Source organism: Trachinotus anak, unplaced genomic scaffold, assembly GCF_046630095.1.
Source record: "Trachinotus anak isolate AG129_WGS33_773 ecotype Australia unplaced genomic scaffold, CSIRO_AGI_Tana_v1 ptg000031l, whole genome shotgun sequence".
Taxonomy (NCBI): domain Eukaryota; kingdom Metazoa; phylum Chordata; class Actinopteri; order Carangiformes; family Carangidae; genus Trachinotus; species Trachinotus anak.
Genome location: NW_027273882.1, coordinates 4,473 through 25,520, shown reverse-complemented (window position 1 = coordinate 25,520; position 21,048 = coordinate 4,473). Strand labels below are relative to the sequence as shown.

At 39.9% G+C, this 21,048-nt stretch overlaps 2 protein-coding genes across 3 annotated transcripts in view; one reads left to right on the top strand and one right to left on the bottom strand.

The window, feature by feature from the left end:
* The window catches only part of LOC139612332 (glutamate receptor ionotropic, kainate 2-like), a 59,443-nt gene extending 55,421 nt beyond the window's left edge, over positions 1-4,022 (top strand). For both annotated transcript variants that reach the window (XM_071467816.1, XM_071467817.1), the window contains exon 16: positions 740-4,022. In XM_071467816.1, the coding sequence (XP_071323917.1) occupies positions 740-904 (165 nt within the window). In that variant the 3' untranslated portion in view covers positions 905-4,022. The remainder of the gene's footprint in view (positions 1-739) is intronic.
* Positions 4,023-13,375: 9,353 nt separating this feature from the next.
* Positions 13,376-19,344, bottom strand: LOC139612400 (protein lin-28 homolog B-like). The gene is made up of 2 exons (XM_071467938.1): positions 19,059-19,344; positions 13,376-15,995 (listed from the first exon to the last, which is right to left on the bottom strand). Exons 1-2 carry the CDS (start codon positions 19,232-19,234, stop codon positions 15,683-15,685), a joined length of 489 nt encoding a protein of 162 aa, XP_071324039.1. The 5' UTR covers positions 19,235-19,344; the 3' UTR covers positions 13,376-15,682.
* Between the last annotated feature and the right edge of the window lie 1,704 nt (positions 19,345-21,048).

Below are 21,048 nucleotides of genomic sequence, written 5' to 3'. Positions count from 1 at the left end.
TTGAACGACCAGGCAGGTAAATGGTCTCTTGAAATCAAAATCTATTATTTTCTGATCAAAAGGGCTTAGGCATAATCACGCAACATGAAACCAACACCAGCACCAATATAAACAAAAAACTGAAGACGGAAAAGAAAAAACATCAAAGCATGGAACAGAAAGCACCATTTCATATGTTTGTCCAATAAATCATTAATGTTGTTTTCATGGGAAGCTGAACTGATTTTTGAAGTATTTACTACGTGAACATTTCTCTTTTTTTTTTTGTAATTTCAATGTTGGTGCCCCCTAGTGGTAAAAAAAAAAAAACAAAAAAAAAAAACATCATCAATGCTTACCGCTACCCTGACCCAGGAATACTGAGGTGTCATGAACGCATATAATAGACTGCACCCAGTTTCCTGCAGTATTGTCTAAATTTTCCACAGTAACAAATGCCACCTGAAAATTGAAAACTGCTAAAATCACATACAAATTCTACACATGGTTGTTTTAATAATGGACAGTCCAAACTGTCAATTGATCTGTGCACTCTCACAGTATGTAAACAAATACATTCATCACATTTTCTAGACACTTATTTATGCTAGGAGATCATAATGTCTTGCCAATAGTCTGTATTGACAAAAATGCCAATATTAGCTATATTCAACACAGCAGAGTTGCACAGCTTTGACTAATGTGGCAGATGTCGTGATGCAAGCCATAACTTTCCCCTCTTTCCTCTCGCCTTCCGCAGCGATCGTTCTGCAGTGCCATGATGGACGAGCTGCGCGTGTCTCTGAAGTGCCAGCGCCGTCTCAAACAGAAGCCTCAGCCGCCCGTCATCGTCAAGACCGAGGAGGTCATTAACATGCACACGTTCAACGACAGGAGACTCCCAGGAAAAGAAACCATGGCATGAGCACTGAACGTACCCCGAGCGCACCCCTCACTAAACAAACATGGAGGGTGTAGACAGGGTCAAATTAATGCTGACTTAACCGCAAACTGAGGTTAGCAGTCAAAACAGGACTCCTTTTGAACCCACTTGCTTACGTAGACAGATGTTTCCTGTGGAAATATAGATACCTGAGCAGTGTCACCTCACTGTGACATTCACCTTTTGAAGGGAGCTGGAAAGGAAGGACTCGTTTGTGTTTGTGTTGATAAAGTATGTAAATTGAAATTGATTGAAGCAGGTTTGGGACAACACATAAGTCTGGTCCACACTAGAGGTGGACTTACACATATACACACACACACACATAACACATGTATGTGCGCACACACAGACAGACACACACACACACACACACACACACACACACACACACACACACACTCTTATCTGACACACCTGTGCAGAAGAGACAACACTATTGTGACAGTAACACCAGATGTAGTTTTTCTGTTGATGTCAATGCCCTTTTGTCTTACCTCCATGTGTGTGTGACCCCATCAGCCCCTCCCTTCAGTGGATTGAGTTTTTTTCCAATGATTTGAACAAACACTAATCTCTCACCAACAAAGGGAACGGCAGACAGAGCCAAACAGTTTGCTATGAACTGATGTATAAAAAAGTGATATTTAGTTTGAAATCATCTATGCTGACCTTGTTGAATACTCATCGTTTTCTTCTGTAATGCCTTTCTCGTGCCAAAGTTCTGCCATTGTAAAGAACTTTCTACCATGCCTATTATTATGTTCAAAGCCTCTACAAGCAACGTATACTGTCAAAGTCCTTCTTCATGTCTGTCCTTAAACACGGTCTGCAGTTTTCACTCTGTATCAGTTGTTGTTTAAAAATGCAGTATTTCTACAAAAATGTTTGTTTTTGTACAAGAACAAGAAGTTTTGTAGTACTTTGTATCATGGTAGCCCCTCCCGTGGACAAAATATGTAGCAGATACTATCTCAGCCCTCAAACTCTGACAACTGGTGGCTATGGGGCTTCAAACTCTGCTGTGTAGGGTTCATCTCTCTCTCATCACTCAGAGATTAAGTCTTTTTCTTTCTGTCAGTCTCGTGGGGCCTGCTGTACATAGTGTCTGGGGACAGTGCGGTGGATTTTGGTGGGTAAGAACAATGAAACTGTAAAGGAAGGCGGTGACTCATTGGAGAAATTGCAACTGTCAGCGAAAGCGCGCTGACAACCAGTGTGGTTAACTAACAGTGGCTGTGATGAGTCACCATGAAAGACATAGTAAAATATGGAAGTGTTGCTTGTGTTGAAGATGAACCTAATTGTAGATACAAGGCTTCAATGTTGTTAGCACACTACATTTTAGCCTTAGGAAACTGTAAAAAAAAAAAAAAAAAAAAAAAAAGAAAACAAATTTTATCACAGGATTTTTGACTAGTATCAAGTCTTAAAGTCTTACTTTTTTAAACTAGTGAAAATAATTATATAATTATACTATATACTATAACCAATACTGGGTTTTTGAGGCCAATACTGATAATGATATATTGGCCTGTAGTAATTGTTTTAACCTAAATACACAACTTAAACAATTTTGATATGGATACATACTATGGAATTTAAAAAAAATCTACTTGTCAGTGCTCTCTGGTGGATAAACTGTTTCTAAATGACCTATTTTGGCATTTCTGTACTGCAGTGTCTTGTTACTTAGCAGCTGACATATACATCCACATCAATATATCTGCTATCAGCAAATATCGGCCTGGCCAATTTATTGGTCTAGCTATAAAAATATCCAGTCAATGCATTAAGGCTGTCCTGTTCAGTTAGGGTGTCAATGCATAAGGGTATTGGAAAGGCCGTCATATTTTCTACACAAATCAAGTTTTCTCAAGAAGTTATTAAAAATCTGTGCCACTGTCTCAAACCCAGACAGAATAGAACAGATGGCTGCTCTTGAATAAAGGGAAAATGTCACTTGGTTCTCAACACAAGTTGATTTGTATTTGAAATAGGTTAAAATAATCTCCTACCACTGGGAGATATTTCTCACTTATTTCAGAAAATATTACCTTTAGGACTCAATAACAGGCAAAAATGACTTGATAAGATGTAGATTTTTGTACCCCAGGGTCCGTTTAGTAGCAGCTCTGGAGTTTTCAATCATATCCGATGATCTTCATCAGCAGGCGGAGTTTCCACTTTTAAGCAAACGTGGATGAGAAATCCTTCAAGTGCTCATAAAAGTAGAAATCTGAACACCTACACTTCCAACAACTTCCAACTGCATCTGCTGATGAAGATCACGTTATCTGATCGAGAGGTCCAGTTTGGCTACTAAAGGTGCCTTGTGGTGATGATGTTTTTTCAGCTGCTGATTTCCAGGAGTGAATGTATGAAACGGTGCATCTGCAGTGGGTCTGATGTGGGAATAAGCAGCAGCTTCGAGGCCCTTGCCGTATGTTACCATAGCAAATGTCTCACCTTCACTCGTATGCCAGGCGCCACTTCACTCATGTTGCCGCAACCTCAACAACTGGGGGCGTGATGCTGATGATAGCTTATGGGCGGAGAAGATCATTTATCCACTAATTGTCTCCAAATGCATATTCTCTCCACGAAGTGACACAATCACATCTGGCCCCACGACACCTCTTGTCTGTTAACTCTGTTCCATGTTGTGAAATGACAAGCATACTCGGTAGGGCACTACATCACTGCCCCTGTCTTCCCACTTTATTAATTATTTGATCTGTTACTCCAAGGATTTCAAAGAGAAAAAAATAATAAATAAATAAATCGCCAGTGATGACATCTGTGCTGTACATGAATGGGTATAGTTAATGATTTCTTTAAAAACAACCACATATACTATGAAAACTGACGGGGGAAGACATAATCCTGAAGCTTGCTGGTGCTCTACCGGTGTTGCTTGTCATTTTTCCACCCAGCTAAATCTATTGGCACGAGCTGAAGTTGATTGAATACCTGGAACACATTAATTAGAGACAACTCCAGAGGCTTTGCTGTCCTGTCGAAAACAAGTATGAACTCATGGAATTTGACACTGATGCAAGGTTTTACAAATAATGTCATTAAAAATGTCATCATTGTAGTTCTGCCTTATATTATTCATACAACCTTTTCACCTTCTTTTGGGAGCAGACGAGCTGAAGACGGGGTCTCTGTTGGCATCTCATTTCAGAGTGCATCGATGCCATCAAGTATAATGATGAGCATTATCTCTTGAAGTATTCTGCAATGTCAGGCACTTCTAATTGATAAAATGCCCAGAGACTTGATTTGTATTATCTAACTGACTACATTAGGTAATTGCTAACATTGTTAATCAAATCAGGATTGTAAGCATGTTTAGGCAGCTGTTTCCCTGACTTGCACCCCGCCTGTTGGTGCATCTATCCACCTGGCTTTGTGCCGGGCTTTCTCAGACCACACACTTTCTCGAATATCCCTCTGAGATCGCAGAAATCCAGATGACTGTAAGTATATAGAATTCGCAATGATACACATGAGACTGCAAAGCCTGACAAACGGGCCCCGAGAATGTTCCACGCCTTCTGACTCTCAGATTTTTCATTGTTTATTGTTATTTCCCTCCCACAGGCGGCGGGAGGCGGTCAGACAGCTTCGCATTTCTGACAAGGTTTTTCTGGGAGTAATGATGAAAACTGTTTCTGCAGGCCAACCTCTGCCGCCACAACATAAATGGCCACCCTGTCTGCCCTCCAGATTGACAGGGAAGGTCAGAGCATGCGTCAGTGCATTCAGCAGGGACCGCTTAGTCTGTCACACTTATTTCCATCATATTAAAACCTCTTCCTCCTTTTCCTAAGTGGTCATTGGAAAGGTATCCTTGGATAACATCTTGTTCATTAGGCAATTAATGGCTGAGATTGCGTTGTGGACAGAAAATTGCTTTCTGAATGTGACTTTGGTTTGTCACACAGATATTACAGGCTAATAGCACCTGCCAAGGAGGGTTTTGTGAAGGAGGAAATGTAATCCTGTGCTCATTTCCCATTCAGTTTAATAATTCAGGATTCCAGATTAAGAATCATGTAAGTCCCCTTTGATTTTTTTCTGTTGAACAAGGTGCAGTACATGTACTTGTAAAGCCATTAAAGGTGGGACATACTATATATCGTAGGAGGTTTTACCATGCAGTTCATACTGGTGCCATCTGTTCCCTTGGTGTTTTAGACAATTATGGAAAATGCCACAAAACAACTAGCAAGGCTGCTCTACGGTAAAATTTGGTTTTTATATTATTTATGCATCAATTTGATGAATAACCTTGATTTGTCAGGTGTTTAATTTGCTTGATGAACCATAAATCAGACATGCCTCTCTGGTTATTGTCTCCGTAAACAGTTTTTATTAGCCATGCTAAGGGCAGCGTTGCATGGTAAGTCCACCACTTTGGTCCAGACTGAAATATCATCATCTCATCAACTATTGGATGAATGGACATTCAGGCTCCCGGAGGACGAAGCCTACTGACTTCGGAGATCGCTGACTTTTCCCTCTGGATGGATTTCAATGAAATTTGGTACAGACATTCACGTCCCCTTCAGTGTGATACAATCACTTTGATCTCTTGACCTTTCACTTAGTATCAGATCAAATTTTTAATTGATCATGCACTCTCATAACCAAAAACACGTTAAACTAATCACACCAGCCTCAGCTCTAGTTTGTGCTCAGTGCAAATCAGCAAAGATGGCTGACATGCTAAACCTGCTGAACAATTGCATGTTAGCATGCCGATATTAGCATTTTAGCTCAAGCACTGCTATGCTAATGCTAAAGCACAGTCTTAGAGCAGCTTTCATGGGTGTAAAGTCTTGTTTACTTAATTTTCCAGAAAATGTATAATATCCCACTATATACAATAATATATATAATACTACAAGCATACATAACTGTACTTGTCACACCTAGAACAAGTGAATGAACATGAAAATCACTGCAACCCATAACAGAATAATGCTTGGGAATATCACTCACCTAAACATTTCCAATTGATTTCATTTGAACTCTCAAACATCAGAGCAAATTATGTCAAAGCTGAGCTAATTTTAACAAGGAAAGCAATTTATTTACACATTTATCGTGCTAAATATGACAACGATACAGAGCCAAAAATCCAATAATTTCACATCTTTTCATTCACTCTCCCTCAGTGAAAAGCAATCACTGATTCCTGGCATGGTCTGTGTAAATAATTTGATGATATGTTACCAAGCAGCTCATATCAACAATATGATGCAATATTCAGCCTGCGGTTGATGATTCCCCCTCTGTAGACATTTCAGTCCTCCTTTCTGTGAGGTTCAGCACATATAATATGAAATCCTGGGGAAATGCAATAAAAGGGGAATTGCAGTAGCTGGCTGAGCCGGGCAGGCGTCGTTGGTCGAAAAGTGATGATTTGGTACGCACGAGAATCTTGCCCAGCAGTGGCATGTGTCTGCCCAGAGATAGCATGAGTGGGGTGGATTGGGGGGGGGGGGGGGGGGGGGTGTATTGGAAGAACCACTGGCCACACACAAAGACGTCTAATGGTTTTACAGGAGCTAAGTGTATTATCTGTGTAAGCAAGTGTGTGTTTGCATGGAGAGTCTCCACCATTTGCCACCTGTATGTGGGTTTCTACAGTCACACATGTGTGCCCAGGGGGACAAACCCCGTTTCGGCAGCAAATGAATTTCAATTTGAAGAAGTGATCTTTTGTGTCATGTAGCAATTCGTTTGGATGTGGTTTTCTATCTGAGTGTTTTTTCCCAGTGGCAGATGTGTTGTGGTGGGTGGCAGCTGCAGAATGGAGGAGCACAGCTTGCTAAGTGATTCACCCTGCTCCTGGCGTCTCCGTTACCCCATGAGTCTTTTCACTGACAATGTTTTCATTTCTATTTGCTTTATGTGTAACTAGGGTGGTTGGCTGGATGCTTTGACAGCTCTGTCAGAAAAATGACAGTGCTGGTTGTCTCTTAGAGTAAGGGTGAGAAAAACTAATGGGGCGTTTGGAGGCTATTTCATTTTCATGACGTATTCTGCACTTGCTCTGAGAAAGGTAAGGAGAATGTGGCGCTAAATCACATTTTAGATGAACACGATGATGGGGCACAATCTGATAAAATCCCCAGATTGATAGTGCGAATGAGCTCGCTATCTGATGACATCTGCTGCGTTTTTTATGCACACAACCGGAAATAACGGTGTTGAGTGGAGAACCAGTCACATCTCCTGACAGGGGAATCGCTGTTTTGTTCACTGCTGTCAAATAGCACTCTCCTCACCAAAATCCCCCATTAGGTTCTCTCAAACAAATGTTCTCTTTCTCCCCACCTCGCTCTGCCTTTGAGTCATTCATACTGTTGATTCCACCTCTGGAGGAATACATCAGGCATAAGGCCTTTTTCTTTCATCAAGGCAGCAGCTTTAAAGTAATTTTCCTCCTCTCATAGGGGGCCAAATGGAGATGAGAAGATGTCGATTCTCTCATCTCTTTGTCTGTCCCCTTTGATCTCTTTCAACATGAATTCCCAATGCACAGAAAGTAAATGGGATTTTTTTCTCTGTCTATCTTTGGAGCATGGTTGATCATACAAAATTGACCAGAAATGACTCCTAATGACCCCTATGTTTTACTCCAAAAAAAAAAAGAATACCCCAAAACACACTCCTGGCTGTCATTACTCATAATGCATTTTAATGAAGGATGAATAATTCAGGTTGCACTTGTGGATGAAACAGCCCAGTGTGCTGATGATGTGAACATTTTTATGGAGGCTTGGCCATCTACGAGCTTTCATGTGTGTGTTTTGGGGGACTAGATGGGTTCGGTGAGAAAGGACAGAGGTTTCGGCAGTGCCTGCATGCCAGTGTGTGTTGTTGTCTGTCGCATTAACAGACAGCAGTTGTGATTTATCTTGTATTCCCAGTGCAGGGGCCCCCTTTCTCTCACTGGAAAGGTTAAAGCATACAGCCTGGAGGCGGTACTACAAAGGTCAACATGCAGTTTAGGAATGAGGAATAGGACGATAGAGAGAAAGACCAGGAAGAAATGTACTCCCCTCATCTCCTTGGCCTGTGTGCCATCTTTGACATCCTGAAAACACAACCCTGTGCTATTTGCAGCAAAGGCCCAGCAGTATTTATCCTTTAGTTCTCCGTATCCGTTCTCTCCTGTCCTTTCCTTCTTCTTATCACTGTCTCCCCGTGTCTCTCCAATTTCACAAGTTGTAAAAATAGCTGACCTTGACAAAGCCATCTCCAGAGATGGTGTGTGAAAAAAAAAGAGGGAGCTGTATAGGGATATGGTGGTGGGTAACAAAGGGAAACTGTAAACAAAGAGTGTGCATTTAATGGACCCCCTTAAGCCTGGATGTGCTTAGGAGAAAGACAGTGAGAGAGACAGCTGGTTATAAAAAGCAAGGCGCTGGGCCATTAAAGAGGAGCAGGAGAATAGAGAGAGATGGCTGTGAAGAAACACCAGCGTCTTTGGTGAGTCAGATCTGTTGAGGTGATTAATCTGCTTTGGCTGTGTCCTTCACAGGCCTGAGGGGGAACAACGATACAGCGGCACCAGGTTTCCCCCTAGTGACCAGAGCTGAGAACTGAGAGAATAAAGAAAACCATTTCTCTGCACTCTGAGCTGTGTCTGCCATCATTTATGTTGAGGTTCAGTGACACGTCGGTGCTGTGATTGATGTATATTACTCTTTCTCTTATCAGATAACCGAAAAACTATAAAGAATTGACTTTATTCAAGGTCGAAACCACAAAGTGGACAAGAATGAGTTGAACTAAAAAAACTCTTAAAGGAAAACGAGCAGTGCAGAAGTTCTCCTCGGTTTCATTATCAAGTAATCTGTTGATTACTTTGTTTATTAATTGACAGTTTATTTTTTTTAAGTGTCAAAAAAAAGGAAAGGAAAAAAAAAGAAAACAGCCCTTTTAAATATCATTAAGCTAAGGTTTGAAGGTATGTTTGGAGTGTTTGAATGTTTATTTACAGTCTATGGTTTGGAGATTGCTATTTAGGCAAAAGATTTTAAAGAGGTATTCCAATGAGTTAGTATTGCTCTTACATAAAGCTGAGGAACTTGCAAAGGAGGAACTTTAAAATGTAAAGAATCTTATTTTCATAATTGTGGCCATTCTTAGTGATCACGCTAATCATGCTAACTCTGCACTCGCCACCATGGTTTGAGAGGTTCAGGAAACCTCAGCAACAACATGCTGATGAATGTGGTTTCCTGAAGCTTTCCAAATAAACTGAAATTTCACATAAATAATTTCAAACACTTCTATTTGTCCAAACAAATGTTGATGAAATTAGCCTTGACTATCTATAGATAGTTGTATATTGTTTCGTAAAAAACAGGTTGAAAAATACCTCCTTCTTAAAAGAATAGTGAAAAGGCAAAAATGTGATTTTTAGTCCTTTATGTTGGTCAAGCTTCAAAAAAATGCTGGAGCCTACACTTCCCATAATGCAACTTAACATCAGTATCTTTCAATAAACCCTCCTTTCCTGTAAACGCTCGTGTCAACTCCATACACCCTGTTTGTAATGCAGGCTTTTTGTTATACGTTTGTAGTCTCCAAGCCCAGGCCAAGATAATCAGTCACGCCATCTTATTAGAACTGGCAAATTGGTGAAGCTCCTCCAGAGCAGAACTGTTTTCACAGAATAACTCTCCCCATGATAAGTAAACGGATCTTAATATGTAAAACCAGTGGAATTCCCCTTCAACTGAAATATGCTTTTAGTAACAATAAAGTAAAACAAACGTGTGTGCAAATGTGTGTGAGAGTTAATGCTGGAATCCGAATTACATATTAAAAAAATATCCAAGCAAGCATTAAACCACTTCAGTGTCTAGTAGGAAATTATACATACTTTAATGCCAATATAATATGTTTATTTTCCAATCAAGTAAAACATTTAAGACATATTTAAAAATCCAATCCAAGATTCACAGAAATAAAAAAGGCAGTACACTTATACTGGGGCTAAAATAATGAGTGATATGCACATAGCAGAACATTTTTCCCCATACAGAAGCAATCAGTGCTTGGCTCTGGACGTACTCCAGAGAAAGAGAGCTCAGAAGGCTCCCTCTGGCCATGATGTAGAGAGTAAAAACACAGACAAACATGAGAAATGTGAGGTTACTGGTCAATACAAGGAGGTATCTGCGCTTTGAACTGCCTTGGTTGGATTTAGAGGTCCTTTATGTTCCAGTATGGATTTCACGTACATAAACACAATATAAATCCGACATGATACAGTTCAGTTAAAAAAATAAACATCATAAATGATCATCCCCTAAAACACATTGTTTCTCCAGTCAAGGCAAAGCACAGAGCAGCTGACAAAGGCAGCAGTTGAGGTATGTGAACTTCGGTCCGTCTGTAGTCATCTCCTAAACAACCACACGAGGGAGCAGTGAGACTGCCTGCTGAGGTTTCCCTGGCTGGGATCATGGCATAGTAACATCCTCTCTGTCTTCAAAGGCTTTTGTTACATTATTAAGGATAATTCAGGCCTCTGTCATCATTGTACGAAGGTATTTTTCATATCATTCGTGGGTTTTGGGGGTACTCTTTGGACCAAATATGGTTTTATTTAAGCTATTTATTGTCTCTTAAGCATCTGAAAAATGTAGACACAGATAACACACTTTTCCTTCAATTATAATATATTAATTGACAATATTCTAATTTCATTAGCGTTAGGTTGTTGTCCAGTGAAACCCCAGTATTTCCAGTTTTTGTGATTCTGAACTTGTCAAATAAACTGATTGTTAGGATTTGAGAAAAGGTTAAGTCCTTTAAAAGTTTTTACTGGATTGAAGTTCAACTCAAAGCTTTGAGCAACAGTTTGGCATTTGGGGAAATATGCTCATATGCTACGCTAGAATCTGGTTAGCTTAATTTAGCACAAAGACTGGACCCCAGCTAGACTGGAAAACAGCTAGCCTGGCTCTGTCCAAGGGTGACAGCACCTCTAAAGCTCACTAATTAAAAAAGGTATAATGTGAGATTAACTAATGTTTTCTCAGTTGTCAGTTGGTGGTAGGGTGTGTATGTGTTTTTTTTTTGGTTTTTTTTGCTAAGCTAAGCTAAGATTTAACAGACAAAAATGGGGGGTGAGAGTGGTATTGATCTTCTCTCTTGAACTGAGGAAAGAACTGACTCAGCTTTTTTCCCAAAATGCCAAACTACTCCCTTAAAACAAGACCCGTTTTTGTTTTTTTTGTTTTTTTTTTTACATTTGGAGCCACATTGGTTTCACAGGACAGCAACGAAATCTGCCCAATTTTAAATACTGAATCATGAGACGATAAAAATATAAAACATGAATTACCCTTTCAAATACACAACTTTATGCCAATCCTTATTTTTTTTTAAAATGTTTTGAAAATGTTATTTTGATTTATCCCAGTTTCTCAACAAATATCACAATCTTTGTTAACAAGGTGTCATGAGTGATACAATCTTCTCTTCAAAGCTTTTGAGCACTGCATGACGCCAAATAGCGAGTGTTTTCTTCTTCATCTGACATTTCATTTCTTTAATACCACCAGTGAGGGACAGAAATGCACCAGTGTCGACTCTCAGATCGGTATAAATCTCAAATTCAATTTGGATTGGACTCTAATGAGTTTGTAAGCACACTCTAGATTTTATTTGATTTTACTGTTATATTCTGTGACCTCAAATCCGAGATCTGAGACACCGTGTTCCCTTTTCAAGGTCTGAGACTCCAGCTGAGCCCTCTGCTGAGATATAACCGGTACATTCAGAATCGCTAATGTTTGATCTCGGGTAAAACCTAATGCAACATTATGCAACCTTATGCGCTCTTTGCTTCAGAACTTAAGACGTGTGAAAATTGATAACATGAACAATTTGTTATTCTACATGCAGCCTTGACAAACGATTTGATTATTTCTACCTTAAGGGGACAATTTGTTTCTTGGCTATGTCGAATACTGAACAGGAGAATAAACAAGAGATCAATCAGTAGTTACATTGATTGGAAGGAAATATAAAGCTACTAACAACAATAATATTACTATATTTTACTGTGGCCGTTTATTTTGTTCATAACTGGCATAACTCCATATGTAGGCCCACTGCCACTTAGTGATTCTCTGAGCTGAGTGTGAAGTGTAGTACTACAGTCATCTGCAAAATCAATCTTTAATCTCATGAGTTAGTTTTTAAAAAGTAATGATAACAATATTCATCTTCATAAACATTTGTTTAGAATGACGTCTATGCAATGCCACCATTAGTACAAAAATCTACTGATTTCATGTTAAATGTTAACAATGTCGCTCTAAACTACAAATGTAGTTTGCAACAAGAAGGGGCATCATCTCCAAACCACATAACATCTGATTATCTGAGGCTGTAAAAACGGCTGACAAAGGCCATTACCATGGAGCCCAAAAAGAAGAAAATATCTATTTGGTAATAGGATCAGACAAACAAAACATAGAGATAGGCACTCCTTGTGCGAAGTACAATCCTATTCTTCACCACCTTTAGCCCATCATATCAAGTGGTTACAAAAACGGTTATGATAAAATACTTACAAACTAAAATCAACAGTCCATGTGTGTCAAAATGTGTTCACACGGAAATGTAAAATATTTCATATTTAACATGTCGATAGCTAGCCCAACAAACTGAGGTAAACTCACTGGCTGTCTGCAGCTATGTGATATACTGTCAGTATACGACAGTATCACACAAAGCTGGCAGAAAAACTTCACCCTGGATGTGTGAGACAAACACGCCCATTCCGAAAACTTGTGTGAAATCTTCAAAAAGGGCTTTGATTGTAAGATATATTTGGAGTCACAGGTTAATGAGCCATTTCAGGGCTGATTTGTTGAAAACGCCGTGTGACTCTAGTGCGACAAGTGGCAATGTAATTTAAAAAAAAAAAAAAAAAAGAAGAAAAAAACAACTGCATGGAGGAGGTAGAAGGGGCTGGGAGGAGGTAAGGAGTTTGTGGAGGAACAGCGCATATGAGGTAGGCTTTTGCTGTAAACAAAAAAAAAATATTTAAAAAAAAAAAAAAAAAAAAAAAAAAGGTTTGCAGTAAAAGTAAAATCTGGGAAGGAAGACCAGGGAGTCTGTGGCAACACTAGGGAACTTCTCACACAACACCTCAGTACAATAGAGACCTACAGTTAATCATACAAGCTCATCAAAAAATATACAAAACAAAAAGAAATGCACAACTATGTATAACTCAAGAGGTAGTTGCTAATATCAGTACATGAATCGGTTACATATGTCTCTTCACCATTGCTTAACAGAGTTTGTTGAGTCAGTCAGTGGATGATTCCCAAAAGAATACAATACATTTTTTTGGTTAATTCCCTGAGAACAGTTCATCATCCTGAGAGGAATTGTGTGTAAAAATGTAAAAATACATCATACAAAAAGATGTTGTTTCCATAGAGATTTGAGCATGGCCTGTGCTCCTTCTGTGGTTTGGTCATTCACTTTTTTTTTTTTTTTTTTTTTTTTTTTTTATCTGTCATGCTGCATTCTTGAGATTTGATTTTTAACGCACGCACACATTCAAAAAGCTGTACATTAAAAAAAAAATAAAAAGAAAAGGAAAGAAAAGAAAAATTACAACCGCAGTATTGCGCTTTCAGCAATAAGTCCCTCCTATTCTGAAAGAGCGAGGATAGCAAGCACGTCAACCAAGTCTTTACTTTAAATGCCTTCAAAAAAATAAAGCCAAACTCTTTGGTATAGAAGTATACCAAAAAAAAGTTGGTTGTCTACTTAGAGCTTTTAAAAACACACAAGCTAGTTTGATATCATCATACAAAGTTATTTGATTTGTCAGAACATTAAGATACAACTCCAAAGCGACTCGACGTGAACTTTGTGAGGAGTCGACTTCAGATAAGCTCTTTTCACATTCAATATGGTCAGAGAAGAGTTGTTAGGTCACATATAAGTGCCACTAAAGCCATGCTTGGGATTCAAGTTATACCAAAAGCAGCACTCCTTCTCTCTCTCTCTCTCTCTCTCTCTCTCTTCAGTGAGTCTGAAGCAGCAGCAGCAGCAGCGACGGCGTCTCATCCCACAAGAGGAGCGAGCATTACCCTGGCTGGTGCTGACTAACAAATGGTAGGCACAGATGGAGGAGGAACCAGGTGAGGTTCGATCTTACTGTTAACACAGCTGGGAGAGCCAACAGCTTGACGTTCTGCGACATTCGTCTCCAAGAGGAAGAATTGGTGAGGTATTACTTAAGTAAGTAGAGCAGCTGTGATGATGCTGTAATGGTCTGATACTAGTGCTGTAATCAAACGAGGCGTCTTTGTGCTGTGTCAGACGTGATTGCTGACTTATTTGAACTGAGGAATAAGGCGGCGTGGAGCTAACTTTTTTCTTTTTTTTTTTTAAAAAGGGTCCGTTTGTTTTTGTTGTGGATGAAAACAGGCAAATAGGGAGAGAGCTATGAGTTTTCACACGACAACAAAGTATCCCATGCAATATACAGGGCTATTCACCTACGTCAGAGCTAATTCCTTATATATGCATTACTTAAAATTAAGAGAATTTCAATTATATCTTGTGGCTTTACATATATATTAATGACTTATACTATGATTTATAAACTGTAATGTTACTTTAAACTAATTATACAACAATCAAAATGGAAGTCTAGCGATCGATTCGTTACTTTGAATCTAAACTATGATCTAGCTTAATTATAGGATGTCTTTTCTAAGGCGTGTCTATCTAACATAGTAGGAGACTAAAAGGTTAATAGTGTTGACCTGCACCTGAAGAAGAGGTGCTCCAGTCTGCATGCACAACGCACACACACACACACACACACACACACACACACACACACACACACACTCTCACTCACTCTCTCTCTCTCTCAGTCGTGCATGCACAAACACACATGCTCACCCTTTGACAATCAGTTGGTCCGGTCTATTTCATGTAAGAGAGAGGTATGTAGTGAGTGTTTTCAAGAGCAGCAGCTCACCGTATTTTAAAAAGAAAAAAAAAAAATTCCCTCTGGAATCCATAAAGTTTCCCTAGAGATCTTTATAAGCCAAGCTAACAATCCTATGGGTCTGGATTATCGCTTAGAGGGTCTTAGAGCTTTTAAAAGTCTTCTTCTAATCCTTCTTAAAATGAGCTACCGTGTGTGCTAATAGGATGCATCATGAGTTTTCGGAATGATTAGGCCTACAGGATATAATTTGCGGCTTTAAAATCGACAACATCTGTGAGGAAAAAGCATTCAAAATGGCCAACACTTAGGTCCAAGGGGGGGGGAGGGAAGAAAAAAAAATAAAAAATCATCAAACCAAAATTCATACCACGTCGTTTCACTCTTGAGCTGCACTGATTGAAACAAGAAAAAAAACAGTCATTCCCTGCAGTCACCATTCCAGCGGTGGTTGCCATAGCTGCACCAGATGACTGCAAGTCAGTCAGTCAGTCACACACATTCACGCACGTCCGTACCCCATTGATCGTTGCCATAGCTGCGCTGGTTAGAAAAAATAACAAAATAAAATACAAATAAAATAAAAGTAAAGAAATTAAGACCTCCCATTTTTTTTTCACAGGTGTGAGGTAGATGAGGGGGGGTGGGGCTTCAGGTATCCTTGATTGAGGGGAGACATGAGGGTCGGGGGGAGTTAGCGGTGAGAGGTTCACCTCTATGGGCCGTTTTCAGGATTTCCTCCACCTCTGGGTCCGGGGGCCACGGTGTGTGTGGGGCTCCTCGGGGGAGGAGGACGAGCCCTCCAGGGGAGACGAGCCGGAGTGCTCCTCTTCCTCCAGGGCGCAGAGGTAGGGCCCGGTCCCTGGGCTGGAGGCCGAGGTAGACGCATGTTGGTCCTGAGAGCCTGTGGCGGGCGCCAGCGCCTTGTGGGGACACTGAGCCACCATGTGCGTGATGCTCTGGCAGTAGTGGCATTTCTTTGGCTGGGGGGGCAGGCCACACTCCTTGGCATGGTGATCCAGACCTCCACAGTTATAACAGCTACGGAGGGGTGGAGGAAAGAGACAACACATGTGATGATGACCAAACTATCCAAGAGCAATAAAAAGCAGAAACCCTCATCACATTATTCCTTAGTCTCATGAATAAAACGCGCACCATCGTTTCATTTTTAATCAAAATACAAAGAGTCGTCTCCGTTCTCCTTCAACATCAGCCCTGCTGAGTTGAAATACCTGCTCCACTGTGAATTCACCACTAGATGGGAGTGTGACACTTGCTATTGCTCTGGATCCAACGTGAGTGGCACTCTGTGGCCTGCCAAACTACACCATGTTATTAAATTTGACAAGAGGCACAAGAGCGCTGAAAGAGCAGCGGCGAACACTGTGAAGGCAAAGGTGACGGAGATGTCGGCCTGTCAAGATGCCACCAGTCGTTCTGGCACACCGTCAAATCAAACGGACATTTGGACAATTTTTGCTGCTTTAGGCGTCAGATGCTCTTATTTAAGCCTTAATGACCTAAACATGTCACCATTCAGGGTTCAATGCCTTTTTTATTGTTGGTCTGCTGTTCAATGCTTAATACCACTTAAGCAATTCAATCTAGAACACGTGACATATTCACAGTTTTTACACATCACTGTGTTTTTAATGTTGATTTCATTTGTAAGCTAAACAAGCTCACCGTCATGAAACAGTGGTCGACTTTAAGGATTTCAAGATGCGTCCAATATCTGACAGCCAATTAAAAAATACAAGCACAGACACAGGAAACCAGTGTGTCAGCAAATTCATACCGCTACATAAAAGAATTTAAAGAAATAAAATCTGCTTGAAATGTCTGTTTCAGCCTTCGTTGCCTCTGACAAGAGGCTGAATTATTTCCAGGAAGCTTTCATACAACAATAATATTATTACAAACACCCGTGGAGTTTGAATTAACGAAATATAATTTACTTGTGTTCATGTTTCTTACAAATCAAGATTTTTACAGTATTTTTCTATAACTGCAGATAAGTTGTTGGTAGCAACCAGTGAAATACAATATATTAGGTAAAACTTAAAGGCAAGTTTTAAGATATTCATAGCAATTCTGGATTTACAATCCACAGTCTGGATTCAAAGAACTAGAGCTACATTCATATCATGAAATATACTTTCATTAGTGATCTTTAAATTAAATTATGCTGCTTTTTAAAAGAGCTATAACCATCAAACAGTTATATGTATAAATTAATTATATTTCAAATCCACAGGTAGCAATAAAAAATGCACTATTGTAGATTTAAGATTACTTTAAGGTTTATAATAGTTTATTATATTAAAATTTCATAAAGATTTCGTAAAATTTAAATTATAAATTCAAAACCGTTACATTATACATTTGGGATTATGCAGTCACTAAGTATAAGACAAACAGTTTGATGAGTTCATTTTAACATGTACAGAAACAATATAGAGTCAGAAATGCAATTAAATTATTCTTAGCAACATATACAATACAATCAGAATCAGAAAAACCTTATTGATCCCCGCAGGGAAATTGTTTAACACTATGTACTTTTGCTCTTTAGATACAACCTAATGTACAATGCTAAAGACATTTTATTAAATATTGTAACGATTCTGAAAACAATATTGTCTTTGATACTTTGTATTTAGGGTGATTTACAAGACATGTAACTAACTGACTAACTATATTAAATATAAAGAAACTGCTACCAGCTCTGATGAAGACAAGGCAGCTGAAAACTGTGGACATGTTTAAAATGTTTAGCATTGTTTTACAATATCTTGTTGAAGAGACATTTTCTTTTAGGAAGCAGGGTTTTTTTTTGGCAATGAAATTATTAAACAATCCAGAAAATCCAGTGACATTTGGAGAACATTTCTTCAGCAGCCAGTTATAAACATCCTGCTTGTGCCCTCATTTGTGTTTTCCAGAACGCACCACTGTCTTACTCCACTTTCTCCTTGGCTGCTGGTTGTTCTGCACAATTCTCATGAGACAGCTGTGATCTAAGGTGCACTAGTGTACAGACAACACAATAGTTGGTTGCGTAACAGAGTGACCAGCAGGGGTCAGAGCAGCGTAACTGCCACAGGAGCCGCTCACACTGAGCGCGCTCACAAAGACAGATGACATCACAGGGATCTACCTGCCATATCTGAACCCAATACTGCCTTGCTACCACCTTAGTAGAAGGTAGAGACACTTGACCTAACACTGGATCAATTATCCCAAATAAACTGAATTATTCAGCTGTGTAAAACAATCAGGGAGCCTTCTCTCCCAGATACTGTTTCCTCCTTTCTGACAAAAGCTTCTCTTTTCACACCTTAAAAAAAAAAAAAAAAAAAAAGCTGGATAGCACAGGGTTATTCCACTGTAGCAGCTGTGATGCTGCAACATAAAGAAGTGGCAAAGCCGGACTTTCGAATGTAAATGTAGCCTTGCAGTCATGTGGTGCCTTCCTACGACAGACACAGCATATACTTGGCTCTGCCTTGCAGGGTTTGCTATACATCAAATGAAGGCATTCTCTGTCAGCAGGAGGACAGGGAGCACAGCCTCCTCCTCCGCTTAAACCACTGGGAGCTCAAGGAGCTCCATATGGCTCGCTCTGACAGATTTTAGCAAAGCACCCTTCAGGATTTTACTCAGGACAAAACAATTGATTGAGCTACTGCCGCATTGAGATGCATATAAGCCCAATCCATCCCTCTGCTGAAGCCGTCTCTAATGTAAAAGCTGGCAAATTGATTTAAAATAGCAGCAATGGCAGGCAAAGTGCCCTATTCAATTCCTTATTATGGTGCACAATAACCATAGCAACAGGCATGTACTCGGGCAGATTTAATAGATTTTATCTATAATCTTAGCCCACTCAGAAACAGCTCACTGCGGCGAGATATACGTATAACATGTCTCCTACTATAGCACTGCCCTGCTTTGTGAATGCAGCTCCCAGCACTCGCGTACATTCAGGGCTTTTTTTTTTTTTTTTAGATGAAGCGTAGACTGGTGCAGGCATACATGTGAGTTATTATAGTCCTGCACACACAGAACACATTTTTGTCCTGATTTTATCACACTCACCGATCACCCTTTGGTTTGCGTTTCTGGAGTGGGACCTTCCCCTTGGGTCTCCTTTCGCTGCCTGCGCAGGGTCCCCCACCAGGTCCGGTTACCCGCAGGGACTCCAGGCCCTTCGAGGACTTCTTATAGGTGAACTCCACCTGCTCTCCCTCCTTTAAGCTGCGGAAGCCCTCCATCACCAGTTTGCTCTGTAGGGAGGAAAAAGCAATTATCCGTTTAACAGTGGCAGCTTTTTTTTTTTTCTTTTTTTAAAGATAATGCCAACAATACAAGAAATGTGTGTTTAAGTCAGTGCCTGTGTTAGCTGTGTTAGCTCTAATGTTAGTATCAAACGTGAAGTTCCACCTGTCTCTATGGGGTAGATTGATGATAGGACATAATCTTTATAATATGAATTCTGGTGGAGTACACATGCATGAGCACAACTCTATGTAACATAGCAGGAAGGATTTTTAAATTATTTTAATTAGCTTAGACATTGCATGTCCTTAAATAATGATCAGTGATTTGAGAACCAAATAAAGGCGATTCAAATATCTCCAACGCATCATTTCTAAAGGCTTTTAATTACACAGCATCATCAGGATGTGTTTTACCTTGACTGGTCCCAGTGGTTATTCTTTCTATCCTCTGCTGATGAATTAAATGAGACAAAGACTGTATAGCTTTACACATAAATGGCCTTCGACTGGCAAGTGAAAGGTGAGAGGTGTGAGTGAGCAGAAAGGGTCGGTTTTCGATGAAAAGACTCAATTTAGTGCCTTCGTTCGACTTCCTGTCTCAACAGCACAGAGCTCTGCGTTAATGTTCTGCATTCCCACACCCACCAGAGGGAAATTTAACGTAAACACTGAATGAACAGTTGCCAGAGATATTATCGGGTATGTGAGGGAACAAACACCTGTCCAATCAAGCCTTTTTTTCCCCCCAAATAACTGTCGCAGAGGAATCTTAACTTATCAACACTTGCGAGTTTACTGTGGGGGTTCGCCAGCCCTGCTGCACGCGGCAAACGTGCAGCAAAGCACAATGAACACGGAGAGACATCGTTTCCAATATGGTGGGTCGACTGTATGTGGTTTGCACCAACTGTCGTGACAGTCTGTGCACAGAGGGACTTGCTAGACTCCCTTTATCTACTTCTCGCAGAGACACCACTTCCTATTCTTTCTGCAGGGAGAACAGACAAGAGCGTCGCACCCATGCAATCATTTTCTCTCAGCACATCCACCATCCATCTTATCTACATGATCGGAGCTATTGATTTAGTTACTATATAACCACTGGACAATGATTTATGCCTTGTTGATCGCACAGAACGGACTGCTGATAGGCGCTGTATCCATGACCTTCATGAATCGCAGCAAGCCCTGCAAATCTCGGCATAGGTAAACACACACCCACACGAGCATGCAGTGTGCAGAGCGAACCTACTACCTACTATACATCCACTCCTATAAATAACACACAGGCTATCTGTAAATGCAGTTCCTGCTCTAGAGACAGATGTGTAGGAGACAGAGGAAGAGAAAGGAGCAAATGATCAGAGGGAATCAAATGTGAAACTATAGAGGAAGAAGCAAAAATGTGCTCAGCAGCATTTTTTTTTTTTCCCTATAACATCCGTGCCAACGACTACAGCAACAGGAAGCTGAAGGTGCTCTATAGGTGGTCTATTTGTAGATACAAATGAATATGTAGGAGATTTTTTTTTTTTTTTTAAGTGAGAATGTATAAAACAGAGAGAAATGGAGAAGCGAAAGAAAGGCGTGTAAATTAATTACACACTAAGAATAGCACTGAACTCACTGCACTGCGGCGGATATCTGATTATCACAGTACATTAAAATACAGATAAGAGGATATGTTTACATATTACATAACAATATAAAAATATGTTAAAAGTTGCTTCTGAAAAACAAGTCTGTCGAGAATAACCTTAATAAAATTATTTCTTAAATCTTGTTTCATAAAGATGACCCTTATTTTC

What these genes read in the sequence shown, in the direction of transcription:
- LOC139612400 (XM_071467938.1), bottom strand. Translation starts at nt 19,234, where the DNA reads ATGGAGGGCTTCCGCAGCTTAAAGGAGGGAGAGCAGGTGGAGTTCACC. An exon ending in CGCAAACCAAAGGGTGATCG is followed by an intron (nt 15,996 to 19,058) that starts GTGAGTGTGATA and finishes ACCCCTCCGTAG; the next exon opens with CTGTTATAACTGTGGAGGTC.